A 21,530-nucleotide genomic window follows, 5' to 3' on the forward strand; every position below is an offset into this window, starting at 1 on the left:
CAGGGAAGAGCGGTTCCAGAAATCAGGTAAGACAAAAACAGAATCCAATAAATAAAGTGAACGAGTTCATAACAGGCTGAGAATGTGGTAAAATCCGAAAACGTGGTAAAAATCAGACGAGGACTTTTCTTTTTCTGGACGGCTTTTGTAAATGGTTGGTTGGGTTTGGGGAAGTAAGCAGGCGGGCGAGTCAATTGGTAAAATTGGTTGGGTTCAGGGAAGGAGGAAGGTAGGTCAGCCGATTGGCCGTTCGCCCAGTCAATCATTCAGCCAGTTGGACAGACGGTCCCTCTGGTAGGTTTACGCAAGAACAGCACGGGCGCGAACGGTACTCGCGAGTGAAATTTGAGATGCGAAAAAGTGTACACAGTGGCCTCTCACGGATTCACGAAAACAAAAACTGCAAAAATACGTACCTCCCGGGATGTATTTTGCGGTCTCCAGAAACGTCCACGGGCCTACGTTTTCAGAATGAGCCTGGGTTGGTTAGTTTAGTATGTTTACATGGATTATATGCGATTATAATGAGATTTTGACTATATCGTAATTACATTTAAAGAGTTCAGATGCAAAAGCCGCTAAATGCCACTTCTGCCAAAAATTAGATAATGACATTGAGTGAATGCTTTAGGTATGTAGTACACCATCAACAAGTATATATATATATATATATATATATATATATATATATATATATATATATATATATATATATATATATATATATATATATATATATATATATATATACATATATATATAAATTTTATAAATATATATAGATATCGCAGAGCCCTTCTCGACCCTATGCACAACACCTTAACTTTCGGATTTTGACTGTAATGCAATTCTGTGAACCATTTGCAAAGCTGCTTTGAAAAATAATTATTGTGAAAACTATATCCTGTTGTTAAGTGTGACGTCACGCAAAGCGGCTTCTAGGTCCAATCACTCTATCTGTATGTGGGAGACTCAACAAATGGTAATAATAAATGTTTACAAAGTGATGTAATACTTTCGAAAATCACGATCACGATCGCTATATATACATATGTATATATATATATATATATATATATATATATATATATATATATATATATATATATATATATATATATATATATATATAAATATATATATATATATATATATATATATATATATATATATATATATAAATATATATATATATATATAGAGAGAGAGAGAGAGAGAGAGAGTGAAAGAGAGAGAAAGTGATTTTTTTTTTTTTACAAATTAAGTAAAGCGTTGCCAAAATAAACGCTAGAATTAATTTAATTACATTTTTTTTTATCACAGACGTGTATTGACTGTTGTGTACACCATTATTTTATATAAAATTCACTGTAATGTTTGATATGACTAAAAAGTGGTCATAAACAAATATTTTCTCAATTTAAATGAAGATCAACTTGGACCCGGAAACATAGTTCATACATCACGAATTAACAAGCAGATACAAATAAACTTGAATTAAATTATCACAAGAACAAGTCAATTAAATAATATACCACATTACAAATATATCTCAAACGTATTATTACTCATTATATTAGGCATGTTTTCATCTTGTGCAGCAAAAATAAGTGTTACAGTCCAAATACAGCACAATATCAGAGTCTATACCAAATTAAATAGTCAAAGTTAGATTTGCAAAATATTACATTTTGGCAGCACTACCACCAAATAAAGAGCGCTATTGTAAACATGCTTTACCTGCATTGACAGAGTTGCATGTAAATCTGGTCAGTGTGTTGTTTCAGTAAACTAATTTTAGTGAGGTACCAGCATATTAGCATGACGGAACCAACTGACAGAAATGCAGGAAAAAAAAAAAAACTTAGGAGAAACCAGGCCTGTGCTTTATAAATCAATTTTTGCATGTGCAGCAGGAGAAAAGCAGAGAGAAAAATGATGACGGCATATATGACTTCAAGGAGAGGAGAGAGACTGACAAGCACAAAGACGGCAGGTTTTTACACACCCTCAACACGTACGCGCTCGTGGAAGATATTCAAACATATTCCAAATAAATGAAAGCCATTACGGTTAAAAATAGCCCTCATATCTGTACTTGTGGAGAGGAGGGTCAAGCATGTGTCTGTGTGCGTGCATAATTTTAAGCATAATTCTAAGCTGATGCCAAAAGGGGCTATTTTAGATCTGAATAAGCGATGAAGTTCGCCAACAGACTATACAATGACTTTATATGTCAGCTTTACATTCTCAGCATAGTTTTCTTGCCTGTGTTGTTGCTGAATAATAATAAAAGCACACCAAGTCTTTATTTCATTGAGAACACTAAAGTAACATTTTGAAATGTTTTTTTTTTTTATACACAGTATATATAAAATTTATAATAACAATTTTCAGTGATGACTGAGTATTATTGTTCTTTTTAATGTTGAGAAATTAATTTCTAAAACCAAAATAAAAGAACATCTTTTAAATGAAATTTACTCGAGATGAAAACTTGAATAATGTGTAACGATACATTACTTTTACCAAAGTCCCTTTAAGGCAAGACATATCACTCGGCAGCCATCTTTGAAAGGCCTCTTGAGCAGTATGGTCAGGGATTCTGTCTGAATAGGAAAACTGTAAATACTCCAAAACTGCTTGTCAAGATTAATATTACATTACATATTTGGAAACACCAATAAATTTTTTTGTTAGAAAGTTTATAAAAACGGTGACGCAGAGGCGCAGTAGGTAGTGCTGTCGCCTTATAGCAATAAGGTCGCTGGTTCAAGTCTCGGCTGGGTCAGTTGGTGTTTCTTTGTGGAGTTTGCATGTTCTCCCTGCATTCGTGTGGGTTTCCACCGGGTGCTCCAGTTTCCCCCACAGTCCAAAGACATTTGGTACAGGTGAATTGGGTAGGCTAAATTGTGTCTAGTGTATGTGTGTGTATGAGTGTGTATGGATGTTTCCCAGAGATGGGTTGCAGCTGGAAGTGCATCCGCTGTGTAAAACATATGCTGAATAAGTTGGCGGTTCATTCCGCTGTGGTGACCCCAGATTAGATCTGCGACGCAGCGCCAGGCAAAAGTATAAATCAGCCTTAACATACAAACCAATCTCATGTTGCATAGTCTTATTATGTGCCAAAATTATAGATTTTTATTTATTCCAAAAAAATCATTGGGATATTAAGTAAAGGTCATGTTACATGAAGACATTTCATAGATGTCTTACCATCGATATATCAAACTTCTGAATTTTATAAGTAATCTGCTTTGCTCAGGACTTCACTTAGACAGCTTTAAAGGTGATTTTCTCAATAGTATGATGTTTTTGCACCCTCAAATGTAAAAAGTTGTATCTCGGCCAAATATTGTCCTATCCTAACAAACCATACACCAAGGAACAGCATATTAAATCCACTTTCTAAAATCAAAATGCCAAATGCTTTACCCTTATTTGTGGTCCAGGGACACATATCATCATCTTAATTCCAAGGTGGAATTCAGATCTTTAAAGCCTCATTCACACAACAAGCGACTTGCAGCAAAGCAACAAACGACCGTTCATATCAACGGAGAGCGAGTGACTTCCAGCAACCTCCGTCTACGTGAGTGACAGCGATCGTTGGCTACCAGGTGGGCGTGTTAAACGATGTGATAAAATTGAGAATCCTTTAACTTTATGCAAATTAAGCCAATATGAGCACCAGTAGAGCTCATGTGATTCTCTCAGCTCGCTTAGAGGCCAGTTGCATTCGTGCTCACAGACCTGCGTTTGCAGCAGGTTGCCACCCAGAGTGACAGGCAGCTACAAAGTGGCTGCTAGTCTGAATGAGGCATAAGGTCTCAAAACTCAGGGCTTTAGGTAGTTCCCAGAATAGCGAAGTCTACTAAAGGAGGTTGAGCATTCTCATTTATGGTTCCTAAACTCTGGAATAGCCTTCCTGATGATGTCTAAAGCTCAGACACACTTTCTCAGTTCAAAACTCGATTAAAGACCTATCTTTTTTAGTAAAGCATAAACACAATGCATCGCCTCATGGTATGATGCATGAGTGGGGCTTCACAAATCACCTGTAGGACATACTCCTCCTGTCTTAATACACCTGTTTTTTTTTTTTTTGTTAGAAACACTCATATGCTTTATATGTTTGTTTCTTTGTTTGTTTATATAACTGCTATTTTCATTTATAACACCAACATATTTTCATTGATATTTAATATCTCTTGTTCCAATAGATTATGAACACAAATTTTTTCTTCCTCTATTTCCACCCAGGGATGCTCATCCCGAGGCCAATAGAAGAACACGAAGCGTCATTCATGTGATCTGAGACCTGTGAAGAGATGATGCCAACCATCGAGGACCTCAGGGACAACCATAGACTAAAATATATGGACGTAGTATCCGTGACTTCACACATAGGTTTCTAAAGAGCGCAAAAGAAGCCACAAGTAGGCGCGGCCAACCGTCGACATTTTGTTCGCGCGTCATCACACCCGCGATGAGATACCAAACAAGGGCAAAAAGGCGGAGAGTAAGCGGAGCTACAGACACTGCTGGCAGTTTGCTTGGACCTGGTTCAGACACACTTTACTTTGGGAGAACGCTTAATACTTTATCACCTGCGACTTGTTTGTATTCTGACCACTTGTGCTTGCTTGTATACTATATCAATAAAGTGTTTAGACTTTTAAAAACACTGCTGTAATACATTGAGCCACTAAACATTGTTCTTATGATGTTTTTCAACAGGAGGAAAACGCGAATTACTTCCAAACACTTCAGATATAGTCTGTGTTAGTTAATGTAAGACTATTGATGAAATCCAGCATAACACTGTATGACAACGCTTCAGATGACTGTTCTAGAGCCTACAGCTAATCAGTCCGTCAGATTCTGGAGTGCATTACAGCTCTAATATAAATATAAACGATAAATGATCTTAAATAAAACAAATACATGTATAGAGATGGTATATAAGCATATAACTTTACTCACATGGGAAACGGAGGCCACGTGAATGGTTTTTGAGCACAATTAAGTGCACTCAACATGCCATGCCATCTAATAATTGTAGGAAACAAGTCCAAAAGGCAGTCGACTGTGTAAAGCTACATAAAACAACACAGAAATACAATAAATATGCCGAGTTCAGTGGCTAATCTGCAGGTGTCAGCTGAGGTGACGTGACGGCGACCAACAAGACCTAGCTGTCAATCAAGTGGCCACGCCCTTAATTATGCAAACTTAATATAACTTAATATAAAGAAAACTGATGAGTTATAAAAAAATTCACCCCCCTCACAGTTGTCATGAAGGGTAATATTAGCTGTAATAACCAAAATCTTTTTTTGTACCAGGCTGTAAACACCTTTTTTTGGCTGTAAAGTTGGCCATTCTAACAGTGAGCTCCATTGAAATTTGCTCTATTTTGGAGCCAGGAGCGGCCAGAACTAGCGGAATCTCGGATGAACTGCAGTTTTAGTTACTTCCGTATTGGCTTCCTGAGGGAGAGCGGGAGGTTGCCGCTTGGGGACAACACATATGAAGAGATGATGCCAAACATCGAGGACTTCGAGGACAACTCATACACTTAATACACAATAAATTTGTAGGTTAACTATATAACTTATATTTGACTGTAACTTTAACTTCATTTGATTGTAATGTCATAATGTGCACCTTTTTTAAAGCTGCTTTGAAACAATAATTATTGTATTGTATAAAGCACATTACATAAACTTAAAATGAATTAATTTAAGACATTGTATGTTAAATTCTAAATATACTGTGCATCAATATATACATCAAATAAATATATGTATCTTGATATAATGATGCTGACTTATATTATTACAAAGACTTAAATATGCTAATATATATATATATATATATATATATATATATATATATATATATATATATATATATATATATATATATATATATATATAAGGTATTTAGGATGCAGTTCTGGATGCAGTTCTTTGATCGACAGAAAATGTATAATAAATATATGAACAAAATTTATCTAAAATAATAATAATAATAATAATGAATCAAACGGAATTGTTAGTGTAAGTGTAATAACCACCACAGCTCTTTGTTTAAAAGAGCACAGTGTGTAAAAAAGTGTCCAGTTGTTCTAGTGTCTCACAGAACATTGGGATATTATGCACATTTAATTAAAGTGAATTGACAGTGAAAGAGAGAGAGAGAGAGTGAGAAAGAGAATGAAGTAGTGCATCAGTGATCAGCCTCACCTCATTAACTGATACATAGTAACGAGGTTGCTGGAAACGAGGCGTGTTGTCATTTCTGTCCCTCACCACTATCCGTACTTCATGCAGAATAACCGTTCCCACCAGCTCATTGGTGCACTGGATCTGAACCACGATGGTAGTGATGGAGCTTGGCGGCTGGAAGAAGAGCACATACATGTACAAGGCTTTAGAGGATAACAGAGAACACTCACACAAACAATCAGAAGTCTGGAATAATTCAATTTATTTTGATCACCAAAGCTGAATTTCCATTCTGAAAATATACAGTAAAGCAGTAATGATGTGGTACATCTTTGCAATTTAAAGGGGATCTGTTTTGCCCCTTTGTAAAAGATGTAATATAAGTTTCTGATGTCCTTAGAGTGTGTATGTGAAGTTTTAGCTCAAAATACTACTGTCACTACTAATGTTTTATAACTCTTTGAAATGGCCGCTTTTAGGCTTTGATCCTAATTATTGTGTCATTTTGGTGACTATACTGTAGCTTTAAATTCAAATGAGATTGAGGTCTTTTTTAAAAATAGGGTGAAGCTACAAATACCTGTTTGTCAGCATAGTAGCAGATGTAAAAACGAGACTAATGTCTTATACTAATGAGGAGAAATTATTGCAAATAAGGGCTTTTACCCTCTGATGACAAATGTGGGAGATGTCAATCAAAGTGTTTTGTTGACTGCTTTTGATTATGTGTGATTATCTATCTATCTATCTATCTATCTATCTATCTATCTATCTATCTATCTATCTATCTATCTATCTATCTTTCTATCTTTCTATCTATCTATCTATCTATCTATCTATCTATCTATCTATCTATCTATCTATCTTTCTATCTATCTATCTATCTATCTATCTATCTATCTATCTATCTATCTATCTATCTATCTATCTATCTATCTATCTATCTATCTATCTTTCTATCTATCTATCTATCTATCTATCTATCTATCTATCTATCTATCTATCTATATATATACACACACACACACACACACACACACACACACACACACACACACACACACACACACACACACACACACTAATTTATTATAAATAAATAGATAAGGGGAAAAAAAAAACTTTATAGTACTTCTTCTTTGATTTGTTTCATGTTTTATGCATTTTATGTTGTTTTATTCCTTCCTTGTATCATTTTTATACAATTTGCGTACAGCATAAAGGTCAATGACTGTTGTATTGTGCTATACAAAAAAATAGGTAAATTAAAGTAAACATATATACTTTAGAAAATATATACACATATTTCAAACTACTATACACTACCAGACAAAAAAGTCTTGTCGCCTATGCAAGTTTTAGGAACAACAAAAAATAACTTGACTTCTAGTTGATTATTTGGTATCAGAAGTGGCTCATATGACAGGCAAATGCCTCTAGATTCCGCTTATTTTACCAAAATAAAATATGATCAAGCCTTGATTTTTAATTATTAAAATAGGACAGAAAGCTCTGACTTTGCTCAGACAAAAGTCTTGTCACTTAACAGAAATAATGTACAGTGTAGAATATAAAGTCATGGTGCAGTGGAAACAGAATGAATATTGTGTATGACTCCCATGAGCTTAAACGACTGCATCCATACATCTCTGCAATGACTGATATAACTTATTAATAAAGTCACCTAGAATGGCAAAGAAAGCATTCTTGCAGGACTCCCAGAGTTCTTCAAGATTTATTTTTAATGTCTCCTTTATCTTACCCCAGACATGCTTAATAATGTTAATGTCTAGTGACTGTGCTGGCCAATACTGGAGGACCTTGACCTTCTTTTATTTCAGGAACTTTGAAGTGGAGGCTGAAGTATGAGAAGAAGTGCTATCCTGCTGAAGAATTTGGCCTCTCCTTTGATTTGTAATATTATGGGCAGCACAAATATCTTGATACCTCAGGCTGTTGATGTTGCCATCCACTTTGCAGATCTCTCGCATGCACCCATAATGAATGTAACCCCAAACAATGACTTTTCCTTCACCAAACTTAACTGATTTCTATGAGAATCTTGGGTCCATGCAGGTTCCAATAGGTCTTCTGCAGTATTTGTAATGATTATGATGCAGTTCAACAGATGATTCATCACAAAAACCTCTCGACCTTCTGCCACTTTTCCAATTGATCAACTAGAAGTCCAGTTATTATTTGCTGTTCTAACAACTGGGATTGACGACAAGACTTTTGTCAGGTAGTGTATTTGCTGTACTGGACTATTCAACCCGGGCTCATTGTGGAAACGTAGCCCCGCGGACGTTTCTGCCCACCGCGATTTACGTCCCGGGAGGTACGTATTTGAGCGTTTTTTTGTTTTCGCGGATCCGCGAGAGGCCGCTGTGCGCGCTTTTTCGCGTCTCGGGCGCCTCTCGGGAGCGCGCGGTGTTCGCGCCCGCGCCGTTCTGGCGCGAAAAGCCGCCGGATCGGAAAAAAGAAAGCAAAAGCCCTCGTTTTCGATTTCGACCGCGTTTTCGGATCCTGCCGCGTTCTCGCCCTTATTTTATTAGATTCCGTTTTTCGTCTTATCTGATTTCCGGAACCTGCTGTTCCCCGGACTCGATCCCGGTCGTCGTCCACCGCGGCCTGCTCCGGCTCCTCCTCCGGGGCCTCCACCCCGCCGACGCAACGCTGTGAGCTAAGCGGACAAACTGATTGCATCGGGAAAGCCCTCCACTCGGAGGCGAGCCGTCGGCCGGCGAGCACGAAGAGGAGGGGCGGAGCGGCGCCACACCGCCCCGCAGCGTTCGCTCGAAAAAACCAAACGTGGCCTTTACGTACCTCCGGCCACGTAAATCGCGGTCTCCAGAAACGTCCGCAGGGCTACGTTTCCAGAATGAGCTTGGGTTGGGACTATTTTAAGGCTAAAAATCCCTTTTCATTTGTGGCTCATTTACAGTACATTCAGGTCTATATGTGGCAATACAGAAGCAATAACCAGTCAATAACTTTATAGTTTGCAGCATTAGTAATAAGAGCCTGAACAACACATCCAGCAGTGGCATCTCTGTATGTGTGAATACACACAATTACACAACCGGATGTAACAATGTAAACAGGATTAATGTGAAGCCTGTTTATTCTCTTGAGTATAAATCAGATGCCTGGCCTGATGTGCTGGGAATAAAACAAACAGTGGAGTTTCTCGGTGAAGTGTCTGAATCCCACAAAGCCTCCCGAAGAGGACGAGGAGGAGGAAGTGGAGGGATTGTCCTATAATCATCCTCAAATATAGTGTCAGAAAAAGACCTGTCAGCACCACAACGCTTCTTTTTCCAGCACACAGACACACGTGTGACTCTTTATAGACGAGCGGTGTAATGTACAGACAGACAGTTGAAGAGGGATGAGATGAAACTTGTGGAAAAGAGGAGCGGAATCACAATCCTCCTATGGAGGCTGTAGGAGTAAAATATGCTACTTTTTTAGTCTTCATGAAGAACTGGCTGTTTTTATTCTCTAAAACAGTATAGTATTGGACTTTGAGGGCCTTTTAAAATTAAATGTAAAGAAATAATTAATTAAAGAGACAATCACATTTCCTCAGCTTCTATGTAACTGCAACTGCACTGAAAACCCTAATGGGTTGACTGAACTAAATTGAGTAAACTCGTTGCCTCAATTTAATTTGCTGGTTTTGTAGAATATACTTAAATTGTTCAGTTCACTAAACTTAGTACTAAATTTGGTGAACTGAACCATATAAGTATAGTCTACAAAACCGTCAAGTTAAATAAACTTAAATATGCGCGTTTAGGGAGACTCTATTGCTCAATTAAATTGAGGCAACGAGTTTACACAAATAATTGAGCTCAGTCAACTTATTAGGGTTGTCAGTGGACTTTTTTTTTTTTTTCCCTCCATGGAATAATGGAAATAAAAATGCTGGTCACTGATTCGAAATAAAAACGTTGAAATATGTTGTTCTACTTTTGCATTGATTTAACATTTTGCAGATAAGTGAGAAATGAAACTTCATTGTGATGGTATCCAAAACATCAAATCTTATTCAGACAGCATACCAATACATTTCCCAAACATTCAGTTATCTGGACAATAAGGAAGTCCTTAGGCTGAGCTAGATTTAGCTAAATGCAAGATTTCCCAACTAGGACTTCACAAAACAAACAGTTTATAGCAGCTCCAAGAAACCATGCTTCTGTCTACCACACCTGAATCTCTTCTTCATTCACCTACTTACCTATTATATATTCCAGAGGTCTGAACAGCGCCCTCTAGTGCTCTCTTTTTTTCCATTATTCCATAGATAACAAACAAAAACAAGTGACAGACATTTCATTCTGTTAAAAAAAATTAAATAAATAATATATATATATATATATATATATATATATATATATATATATATATATATATATATATATATATAGTTACGTATGGACCTTATTCTAAAATACGCACGCACGCTTGTTTTTGATATCGTTCCTATTCAGTTGCCTATGGGAGAATCGACTAGGATTAACAAATGGCAAAAAACGGTCAAACGACTTGCTCTACAAACAAATGTGTTCATGACTATACAAAAAAAGCAGATTAATATTATAAGAAAAGGTCAATTTGCAACATCAAGGAGCATAATGAGCTGTTTTGAACTTCTAAAAATGAATGGAAGTAAATGAGCCTGGAAGTCTCGAGCCAAAAAGATTCAAATGGCTGCGTCCGCTCGTACACGGTCAATAGTATTAATAAAAATCTAAAAGATATTTAAAATCTTAAAATTTCTATATATATATTTTATAAAACAATTAATTCTGTTAAAAATAAGCAATTATATATATATATATATATATATATATATATATATATATATATATATATATATATGTATATATATATATATATATATATATATATATATATATATATATATATATATATATATATATATATATATATATATATATATATATATATAGAATGTCAAATTTACTCAGTTCAGAATTTTTGGCCCCTCTTCAAATTGAGTTAATGTTACTCAGCAGTTAAAGTTGATAGGCACTAATGATGAACACCTGCTGCTAATAAGCAGAAACACAGAAGAGGAAAAAACTACAACTGATTTCAGTCCAGCCTAAGATAAAATTAACTGAAATAAAAAAAAAAAAAACTTGAGGTGTGAACCTATACTGGTCTCACGATTGGGTTCGGTTGCGATTATCATGTCATCGATACGGTTCAATTCGATATCTCGGAGCATCACGGTGCATTGACGATGCTTTTCATGCACAGTGTTGTATTTTGGGGGGTGGCTATAACAAGCTGTCTGTATAAACACACACACACACCACGCGCGCTTGCTTGTGATATTGTGATATTGTGAGTCCGCCCAATCCTCTTAAAATTACACCAGAGTTACCGACTGCTCACACGATTTATTTGGAAATTTATTCCCGTGCCGCGACAATGCACAGGTACAGCTGCGGAATGCATACAGCCGAGAGGAAAAGTCACGCCAGCAGGTGAAATGGGCCACAGTGAAAGAGAGAAATGGAGGTTACTTTCATTCCCTCAATCGCAGAGAAATAGGGGCTTCTGTTGGAAGTGTCAGTAAAAGACTGTCCAGAAATCACACACACACAGTGAAATTGTGCACAGTTTCTGCATTTTTAAGTAGTTGGTGCCTGGAGTGTTTGAAATACACGCACTCAACTCCCTCGCCACAGAGCGCAAATGAGGTAAATGACGTCAGTACATAATAACCGGTTATGATTATTATTGAACCGATACCAAATTGTCCGTGTCTGCATCGCGGTGCACTGAAGTAGCAATTGATTTTGACACCCCTAAAAAATAAAATTGAATCTCTCAAAATCTCAGCCTATGATTTTAAAGCAACTCTACAAACAGCAACTTTTACAACCAGTTTGACCTTATTTCTGCTAGACTCCAAAAAATTCCATATTCAAATATTATTAAAAATTAACTGATTAAGTATTTTTTTTACAACAACAATAAAAAAAATAAATGACACTACTTTTGGTATTTTAAAAGGTCCCCATTGAGGAGAACACTAGTTGCTTTACTTGGGCACTTCGATTAGATTTTTTCCTAATGGTAGTTTCGCTTTGCTTGTCATATAGTGTGTTATTACAATTGATGCATAAAGACAGCAAATGTGATCAGGATAATTGATTCTGTGGTGATTTAGTCACTGGTCAAATCGGTAAGATTAATTTTGATCTGTTTAGTTTGAATGATGTTTTTTTTTATGTGTATCAAGAGAATGGAACTCAGCAATACTTTTATCAAATTATAAAACATGTTGAACATCGGAAATGCTCAAAAAACACTGACATAGGCTGTTTCTCAATTCCAAGAACGCAGAGAACGGACTTGTGTTCTTCTGGAGACCGGTCTTGCCAGGTGTCCTTAAAAGAACGAACTCAGGAGAACGCGAGGGCAGAGAACGCGTCCTTTGAGAAATGAGATGCTGCATTCTTCCTGATGGTCACGTGACCTTCACGTCTTTTAAATGGTAAATTATTTAAACATTACAGCCTTCATACAACGATTTATTGTTATTCCCTTTTCAAAATATATACTTTGCATAAAAACATTATAAATCTATGTTGCACAATATGAATAAAAAAGATTTTAATATGAATTTCAGCAAACAAACACCCTTAATGTGTTTATTCCTTTATTAAGATGTTCATGGTAATGTTTACTTTCACCGTTTCATTTAGGGAAACTCCTGATGTAAATAAGTGATATCTCTGAACTTTAATAATAAATCTAAATAAAATGCTGCGCTTCCCACCTCCAGTCGCAATGACTTCTGGGACTTCCAGAGCGAGTTCTGTGCTCAAGTCTGCATCGTTGCGTCTTCGATATCAAGATCACATCCGGGAAGTTTCACGCGTCCTCCGTACTTGCGGTCTTGATTATTGGAACTAAACTTGGGCAGCTGATGATGACGTTGCACGAGAACACGAGGACGCAAGACGGCTGAAGAACGCATATTGAGAAACAGCCATAAAGAATCAGCGTATGCTTTTTGGAAATAATGGGCTGTGCACAATAAGTGAAGCTGCTGCTGTTTGAAATCGATCGTAGTTTTGTGTTTCTCTTCTGTGTTTCTGCTCATTACCAGCAGGTGTTCATCATCAGTGCTCAATCATCACTTAATTAATCCCTTCATTGTCTCATTAACTTTAACTGTGTTGCTAAGTAACTTTAACTCAATTTCATAAGGGATCAAATGAAGAGTTCAGATGCAAAAACCTCTAAATGCCGTCTGAAATGTTCTCCGAAAATGAGAATTTTTCACAGCCTCCTATGTTTATGTTCTGTTATTTCACTTGAAAGGCAATGGAAAGAACTTATCTGTTGATATAAATATAAAATTACTGAGCCAACACACATGAGTTGGGTGAAAATGCTAATTTTAGAAGGAAAATATCAAATGGCTTTTAGAGGTTTTTGCATCTAAAGTCTTCAAATACTATCTGAAGTGAGTAAATTGAGGATTTTGCTGTGTATATATACCATGGGCATATGGCTATGCACAGACTCATGGGCATATTTTCCACCATGGGGACCTAAATTGGCAACTCCATGGAAACAAATACTTACAAATCACACAGAATGAAGTATTCTTGTATTTTTGAAATTGTAAAACAGACCTTTTTTTTCTGTTACGGTCAGGTTGGGGACATAATATACAACGTGTACAGTATGGAAATCACATTGTATGGCCATGGAGAACCCCCATCAGGATAGTAAAACATAGATTTGTCTGTGTGTGTTTATGGCAGTCTGTTTATGCCAACCAAAGGACAACAGCAGCCTCATGTCGTTTGTGAGTGAATGAATGTGGTTGTTTACTCACGTCTCGGTCCAGCACACGTCCGGTGCTGTTGAGGAACAGTCTCTGCAGGGCAGGGTCAAGAATAACCCAATAGTCATAGTTGTCCAGCAGTGTCAGAGAGATGGTTCTGTCTGGATCCCGAGCTCGACCGTTGATCTGCATGTTTTCCACCAGAATCGTACCTGACAGAACAGATGGAAAGAAGAAAGAGTTCAATCCAGGTGCATAATGGGAGACGGACTACTCAAACATTTAAAATAGGAATGTTAATGTCCACAAATTGCCAAAATCAATCAATTTTTTGAACAATCAGTGGCACATTGTATGGCAGGACGTATATATGACATTCAAAACACAAGCATTCTCACACAAAGAAAATGACTTGTACTTTATATATCACAAAGACCTAGTAAAACTGTTAAAAAAAGAAATAGAATACAACCCTTTAGTAAAAGAATTTATAGTGTTTCTCTTTAGTGAGAAAAACTGTAAAATAACAACAAAACACACGCACAGTAGCCTGATGTGTACATGTACTATACATTCCCTCATTTTCTTTCGGCTCCCTTATTTATCAAGGGTCGCCAACTATTCCGGCATATGTTTTAAACAGCGGATGCTCTTCCAACTACAACCCAGTACTGGGAAACACCCATACACTCTAGCATTCACACACACTCATACACTACAGCCAATTTAGTTCATCCAGTTCACCTATAGAGCATGTCTTTGGATTATAGGGGAAAACAGAGCGCCCAGAGGAAACCCACATGAGCACAGGGAGATCATGCAAACTCCACACAGAAATGCCAACAGCCGCTATGCCACCGACAATATACTATACACACACACACACACACACACAAACATATATATATATATATATATATATATATATATATATATATATATATATATATATATATATATATGTTTGTGTGTGTGTGTGTGTGTATAGTGTGTGTGTGTGTATAGTATATATACACATACATACATACATACATACATACATACATACATACATACATACATACATACATACATATATATATATATATATATATATATACATCTATATATATATATATATACATACACATACATATATATATATATATATATATATATATACATACACATATATATATATATATATATATATATATATATATATATATATATATATATATATATATATATATATATATATATATATATATATATATATATATATATATATATATACATATACACAATTAATGAATGTATGTATATTTAGTCAAAGAATGTTGCAATTCTGTTAGTGTGTAAACCACAATTTTCAGCCTAATCTTGACTTTAACAAAATCAATCGCAAATCTAATCACAATATCGGTCAAAATAAATCGCAATTTCACTAAATCGCTCAGCCCTACCCAAAACGTGAAAATGATACCTGTGCCGAGTTAAAACTAGCAAAAAAAAAAAAAACATGCATGTCCAGTCTGGCAGTTTATAGCATTGAGTGTATGATAAGGCCCAACACTAGAGGAAAGCATAAGCAATGTAAAATTACATATCATACAGTAAGTATTTAGTTGATTTCTCAAGAATAAACAATGGTCGTAAATGAGCATTCTCTCCTGGCTCATAAATATCTGTGTATGAGAGGCTGATTATGTAAGAATGTGAAGGTCATAATTTCAGCATGTGTTAATGTATGGTTGGCTGAGTTCTCTCCTCTCCGACGAGATAATTAAACTTCATTTTATGCTTCAATGTGTTGCAAATTATTTCAACTCATTTTGAATCCCTGCAGAAAAACACACAAAATAATCAGCCGTCACAGAGCATGAACAGAACAGCGTCCAGCGATATTCAATTACACTTAGAGGTTCTACAGTTTACTCCCAAGAAAGGTCCAGAAGATCATAACAGACACATTTGTAAACTAAATGAATATTTGGAAAGGATTCATTTAGAGTCACTATCTGAATTAACATTCACCTGAGAGCCAGATTAATCTAAGATTTTTTAAAGAGACTATTGGAAAAAAGACCCAGGAATAGTATGTAATTCATTGTAAATCTTAAGCTTGGCAAACAAAGCAACTTGCAAAAGGAAATAATAAATACATTCCTAAAATTATTATCTGATTATATTCTAATCTGATAGCTGTATTGTGATATCCTGCAATGACAGCACTCGTACAGCAATCCTCAGCATTCTGTATTATTCCACCCTCATAGAGTGACAGTAGGTCAATACACTCATAACAGTTTGACAAATATTGCAGCTGTTGGACAACATAATGTACTTTTAAGGCTTTTTTAAGTAAGAATGTAGATGTTTAGATTGCAACTATGCAGTTTATTTATAAGGATAGTGCTTCTTTTAAATATTTCAGCGTTTCAGCAGCCATCAGCCCATCATACTGAGCAGAGCAAAGACAGTTGACGTCCTGCCACAAAAAGGCGACAGAGACCACAAAATAAGCTCTTAGAGGAGGAAAACCCAGCGTTTTCTTTTCGTATTTCAAACTACAGCTGATCAAATCATTATAAAATAGGTAAGTGAAATTCTAAGCCGATCTCTGTCTTTGTTGTAGTGCTGTATTCATGCTCATGCTATTAATCTGATAGTGCTTGCTTTGACTATTTCAGGTTTAATTATAGTGATCTTCCGATTGCAACAGAGAAATACTGTACAAATACTGAACATTTCATAGAGTTCAGCCTTATAATCTTAAAATGTCAGCAAAATCACCTGTAATGTCATCACTTTAAACATTACGCTAGAGAATCATTCAAATCCTAGCTCTAAAGTGATGTGCTTTTAATCAATGGTTTCTGCTGTTCTGGTGTCAGCTGCAGATGTGAATGGTGTAAAAAGTAGTTCCTCTTATGAAAGGATTTTTGAGACTCTCTGTGTTGGATTTTCTTTGTTATATACACGATTATTCAATCAAACTGTTGTATAAACAAAATATCACACGTACCATTGCGATATGGCTGTATATCATCACTGGTGGGACACTAAGGCACTCGGCCTGTGGCCTCGAGCCAATGCATGCCTTCCACCTGTGCTGATATACAGCCATATTGCACTGCAACTCGTGTGATATTGCTTATAAACACTCATACAAAAAGGAACTCATACAAAAGAAAAAAACATCAAACATTGCAAATGAATGTACTTAAAATAATTATAAAACAAAACAAATAAAAATAACCATAATAAATAAATAAATAAATAAATAAAATACACATATTTCAGATACAATACTAATATAAGTAGTAATGGCAAATCCTATATTCTCAGAAAAAAAATAATAATAAAAAATGTATACTAAACCATAAAAAAATCTGTATTGTATTGTATTGTAATGTAAATGACTGTCTATAAAATATGCATAAGGAATAGGATGGCTATCATTCTCCTGAGTGCTTGTTTTTAAGGGGACTAATTTGAAAGAAAGGAAAACATTGAAAAAAAAAAAAATTGAGAGAACTATTACGTCCTAAAAAAGTAGTCACACTAGTCTATAATACAATGTGCACAGCAAATATAATAGACCGATTTCTTTAAAAAACAAATGCTGCTTAAGATTTAAGAAAAACTGAAATATGCAAATGCAATGCTTCATTAATAAGCATAAAAAAATCAACAAACAAACTGTGTCTTGAATTAGCACAAATACAACACATGCTGGCACTTTAAGTGGACAAGAGCGTCTTAAGAGTTTAATGGGATGTGAAAATAAGGTTGTAAATGCACTGTGTAGCTGTGAGAAAAGAACATGTACTGCTTTCTAAACCATTCTGGGTGAATACGATTGTTTGCGCCAGGGGCCATTCTTGGATTTCGGTCTTAAGGGGAATCAGACTTATACATAAATGGGAGATTTTGTGGACCTGAGGATATGTTTTTTTTTCCCAGCATGAGAAGTCACAAGGGCAAATCTTGCTTGACTGAAAATTGTTTTAACAAACTAATTAAAATTGCAAATCAGTGGTTTGTTTGATTGCGCTTAATTTTGTTATTTGAGAAGATAAAAAAGCACAGTGGCTGTTTTATGTTGTAAAAATGAAAGAAAAAAACATTTTTATTTATTACATTTTATATATATATATATATATATATATATATATATATATATATATATATATATATATATATATATATATATATATATATATATATATTAAAAAAAAATGCACAAGACTTGGGGCCAGACCGAATCTGCGTGTGCAGGAATTCTGCAGATTTTTAGCCTATCTTTGATTCTATTTATTTACTTGTGTACATGTGTAAATTAAGTTTTATTTAGTTTCTTGATCAAACTGTATTTACCTAAAATTTAAGTTATGTATTTAAAAGAATTAAATTAATTTTTTATTCATTAATTATTACAAACATTTAATGAAAGGTAATCATTTATAAACATTTTTAAAACATAATTTGCAAAACATTCATTTTATTCCTACATTCATTCATTTTCCTTTGGCTTAGTCTCTATTTCAGTGGTGGCCTAAGTTGAATGAAGCACCAACTATTACAGCATATGTTTTATGAGCGGTTGCCCTTCCGGCAGCAACCTAGTACAATACAGTCTCACACACTCATACACTCCGGCCAATTTAGTTAATCCAATTGACCTACAGTATAGTGCATGTCTTTGCACTGTGGGAGAAACTGGTGAACTTGGAGGAAACCCACACGAACACAGGGAGAACATGCAAACTCCACACAGAAATGCCAAATGGCCAAGTTGGGACTCGAACCAGTGATCTTCCTGCTGTGAGGTGACAGTGCTACCCACTGAGCCACCATGCCACCTCTTAATCCTAATACATTAAATCAGTTTGAATAAATATGAAACTATGATTATAAACCCTTAACTGCATCATTTTACACTTGAAAATTATCAGCTAAATTTTGATATGATTTAAAGTTGTTTTAATGTTTTGTTTGCACAACAACTCATGTTTGTACGAAATGTACTTTTTGCTGTATTTTGTATAATGTGCTTTTATTGTCATTAATATGATTTTAAAATGTATAACTACTTTCAATATATATATATAATTATAAATATATTTAATCATTTAAAACTGTATATATTCATAATTTTGGTAATGCATTGAATTAAAAGTCAAATTAATTGGTAAATGTTAGAACACATACACTACATAACAAAACCGTCTTGCAAAAACACATAATAACTGGACTTCTTGTTGATTATTTGGTGTCAGACGTGACTTATATGACAGGCAAAGGCCTTTAGATTATGTTTATTTTACCAAAAAAAAATATGATCATTCCTTGATTTTTAATGATTTAATTAGGACAGTAAGGTGTGACTTTGCTTAGACAAAAGTCTTGTCAATAAACATTATTAATTTACAGTATAGAATATAAAGTCATGGTGCAGTGGGAAAAGAAATACATAAATACATAACGACTTTTAAAATGTATATATATATATATATATATATATATATATATATATATATATATATATATATATATATATATATATATATATATATATTTATTAAATAAAAAGTGTTTTAAATTATATGTTTGTTAATGCATTTATTCATTCATTCATTTCTTGTCGGCTTAGTCCCTTTATTAATCCGGGGTCGCCACAGCGAAATCAACCGCCAACTTATCCAGCAGGTTTTTTACGCAGCGGATGCCCTTCCAGCCGCAACCCATCTGTGGGAAACATCCACAAACACTCATTCACACTCATACACTACGGACAATTTAGCCGACCCAATTCACCTGTACCGCATGTCTTTGGACTGTGGGGGAAACCGGAGGAAACCCATGCAAACGCAGGGAGAACATGCAAACTCCACACAGAAACGGCAACTGACCCAGTCGAGACTCGAACCTGCGACCTTCTTGCTGTGAGGCAAAAGAACCAGGGCCGGCGCACCCATAGAGGCGACCACCTAGGGCGGCAGAATAGAAAGGGTAGCGTCCGCGACACCTCCCTCAACACCCGCGTCCTCAGTTACTGTATGTCTGCGACACCTCCCTCAACACCCTCATTCTCAGTTAAACCAGGCTTTATGTCCGCGAGCAACCCCACTCGCTCTTCAATTGCATAACCGGTAATTTCCGTTTTCATTTACGGGTTGAGGGCGGGGTGATCATCCTTTGCCTAAAGCGGCAGTTCAGCTTGCTCCGACCCTAGACAGCACTACCTACTGCGCCACTGCGTAGCCCATGTAATGCATTTAATTTAAAAGTAAAATGAATTGGTAAATTTTCATTTTTTACAATTTTAAAAAATGTAATAAAAAAATACACTTAATGTCACTTAATGCAATTAATTCAATACACTTAATGTTAAAATGTATAAATACTTTTTAAATGCATACAGTATAAATATATAAAAATGAAAAACAAAATAATAATAATAGTATAAAATAAAATAAAATTATATATATAATTATATATATTATACAAACACACACAACACACACACACACACACACACACACACACACACACACACACACACACACACACACACACACACACACACACACACACACACACACACACACACACACACACACATATGCATATGCAGTTGAAGTCAAAATTATTAGTCCCATTTTAAATTTAAAAGTTTCTTTGTTAAATATTTCCCAAATTATGTGTAATAGAGCAAGGTTTTTTATTTATTAATTATTAGCTAGTCTTAGACAGTCTACAGAACAAACCATCTTTAAATAATAACTTGCCTAATTGCCCTAACCTGCCTAGTTAACCTAATTAACCTAGTTAAGCCTTTAATGTCACTTTAAGCTGTATAGATGTGTCTTAAAAAATTTCCAGTCAAATATTATTTACTCTCAACATGGCAAAGATAAAATAAATCAGTTATTACAAATGAGTTATTAAATTCATTATGTTTAGAAATGTGTTTTATAAACAATTGGGAGAAAAATAAACAGAGGAGCTAATAATTCAGGGGGGCTAATAATTCAGACTTCAATTATATATATATACATATATACATACATATATATATATATATATATATTGGTAGCCCATTTAATTAAAAGTTTAAACCAAAACATATTTATGTCAACATTCTCAAGCAAAATAACAAATAAATAAAATAAATAACCATCCTTGAATTCAAACTATGCCAAAGCCTCAATTACCGGCCCAGCACATCTTTTTGATCCTATATCAAAAAGCAGAACAGTATACCAGAATAGCCACAATAACACAATCCCAGATATCAATCTCAATACAGGTGCACTTCCTCTGTGGGAAACAATTTTTCTTGCTGCAATTGCATTTGGTGATGCTAGTGGAGCAGAAACGATACACTTCAGCTTTAACTGGGTAGTCAGTCGCCTTCAGCCCAGATCCCTGAGAAACTTTGACATAACAGACATCCGCCG

The 21,530-nt window shown here is 35.2% G+C and overlaps 1 protein-coding gene across 5 annotated transcripts in view; it reads right to left on the reverse strand.

Moving 5' to 3' along the window:
* The window catches only part of pcdh15a (protocadherin-related 15a), a 406,352-nt gene that overhangs the window by 227,484 nt on the left and 157,338 nt on the right, over positions 1-21,530 (reverse strand). For all 5 annotated transcript variants that reach the window (XR_015504985.1, XR_015504984.1, XM_087277644.1 and 2 more), the window contains 2 exon segments: positions 14,134-14,294; positions 6,255-6,410 (listed from right to left, as the gene is read on the reverse strand). Coding sequence is in view for 3 of the 5 variants with exons in the window: in XM_087277644.1 (XP_087133770.1) it covers positions 6,255-6,410; positions 14,134-14,294 (317 nt within the window). In the remaining 2 variants the exon portion in view is untranslated.

Source organism: Danio rerio, chromosome 13 (genome assembly GCF_052040795.2).
Source record: "Danio rerio strain M-AB ecotype USA chromosome 13, GRCz13ab, whole genome shotgun sequence".
In the NCBI taxonomy this organism is placed as follows: Eukaryota; Metazoa; Chordata; class Actinopteri; order Cypriniformes; family Danionidae; genus Danio; species Danio rerio.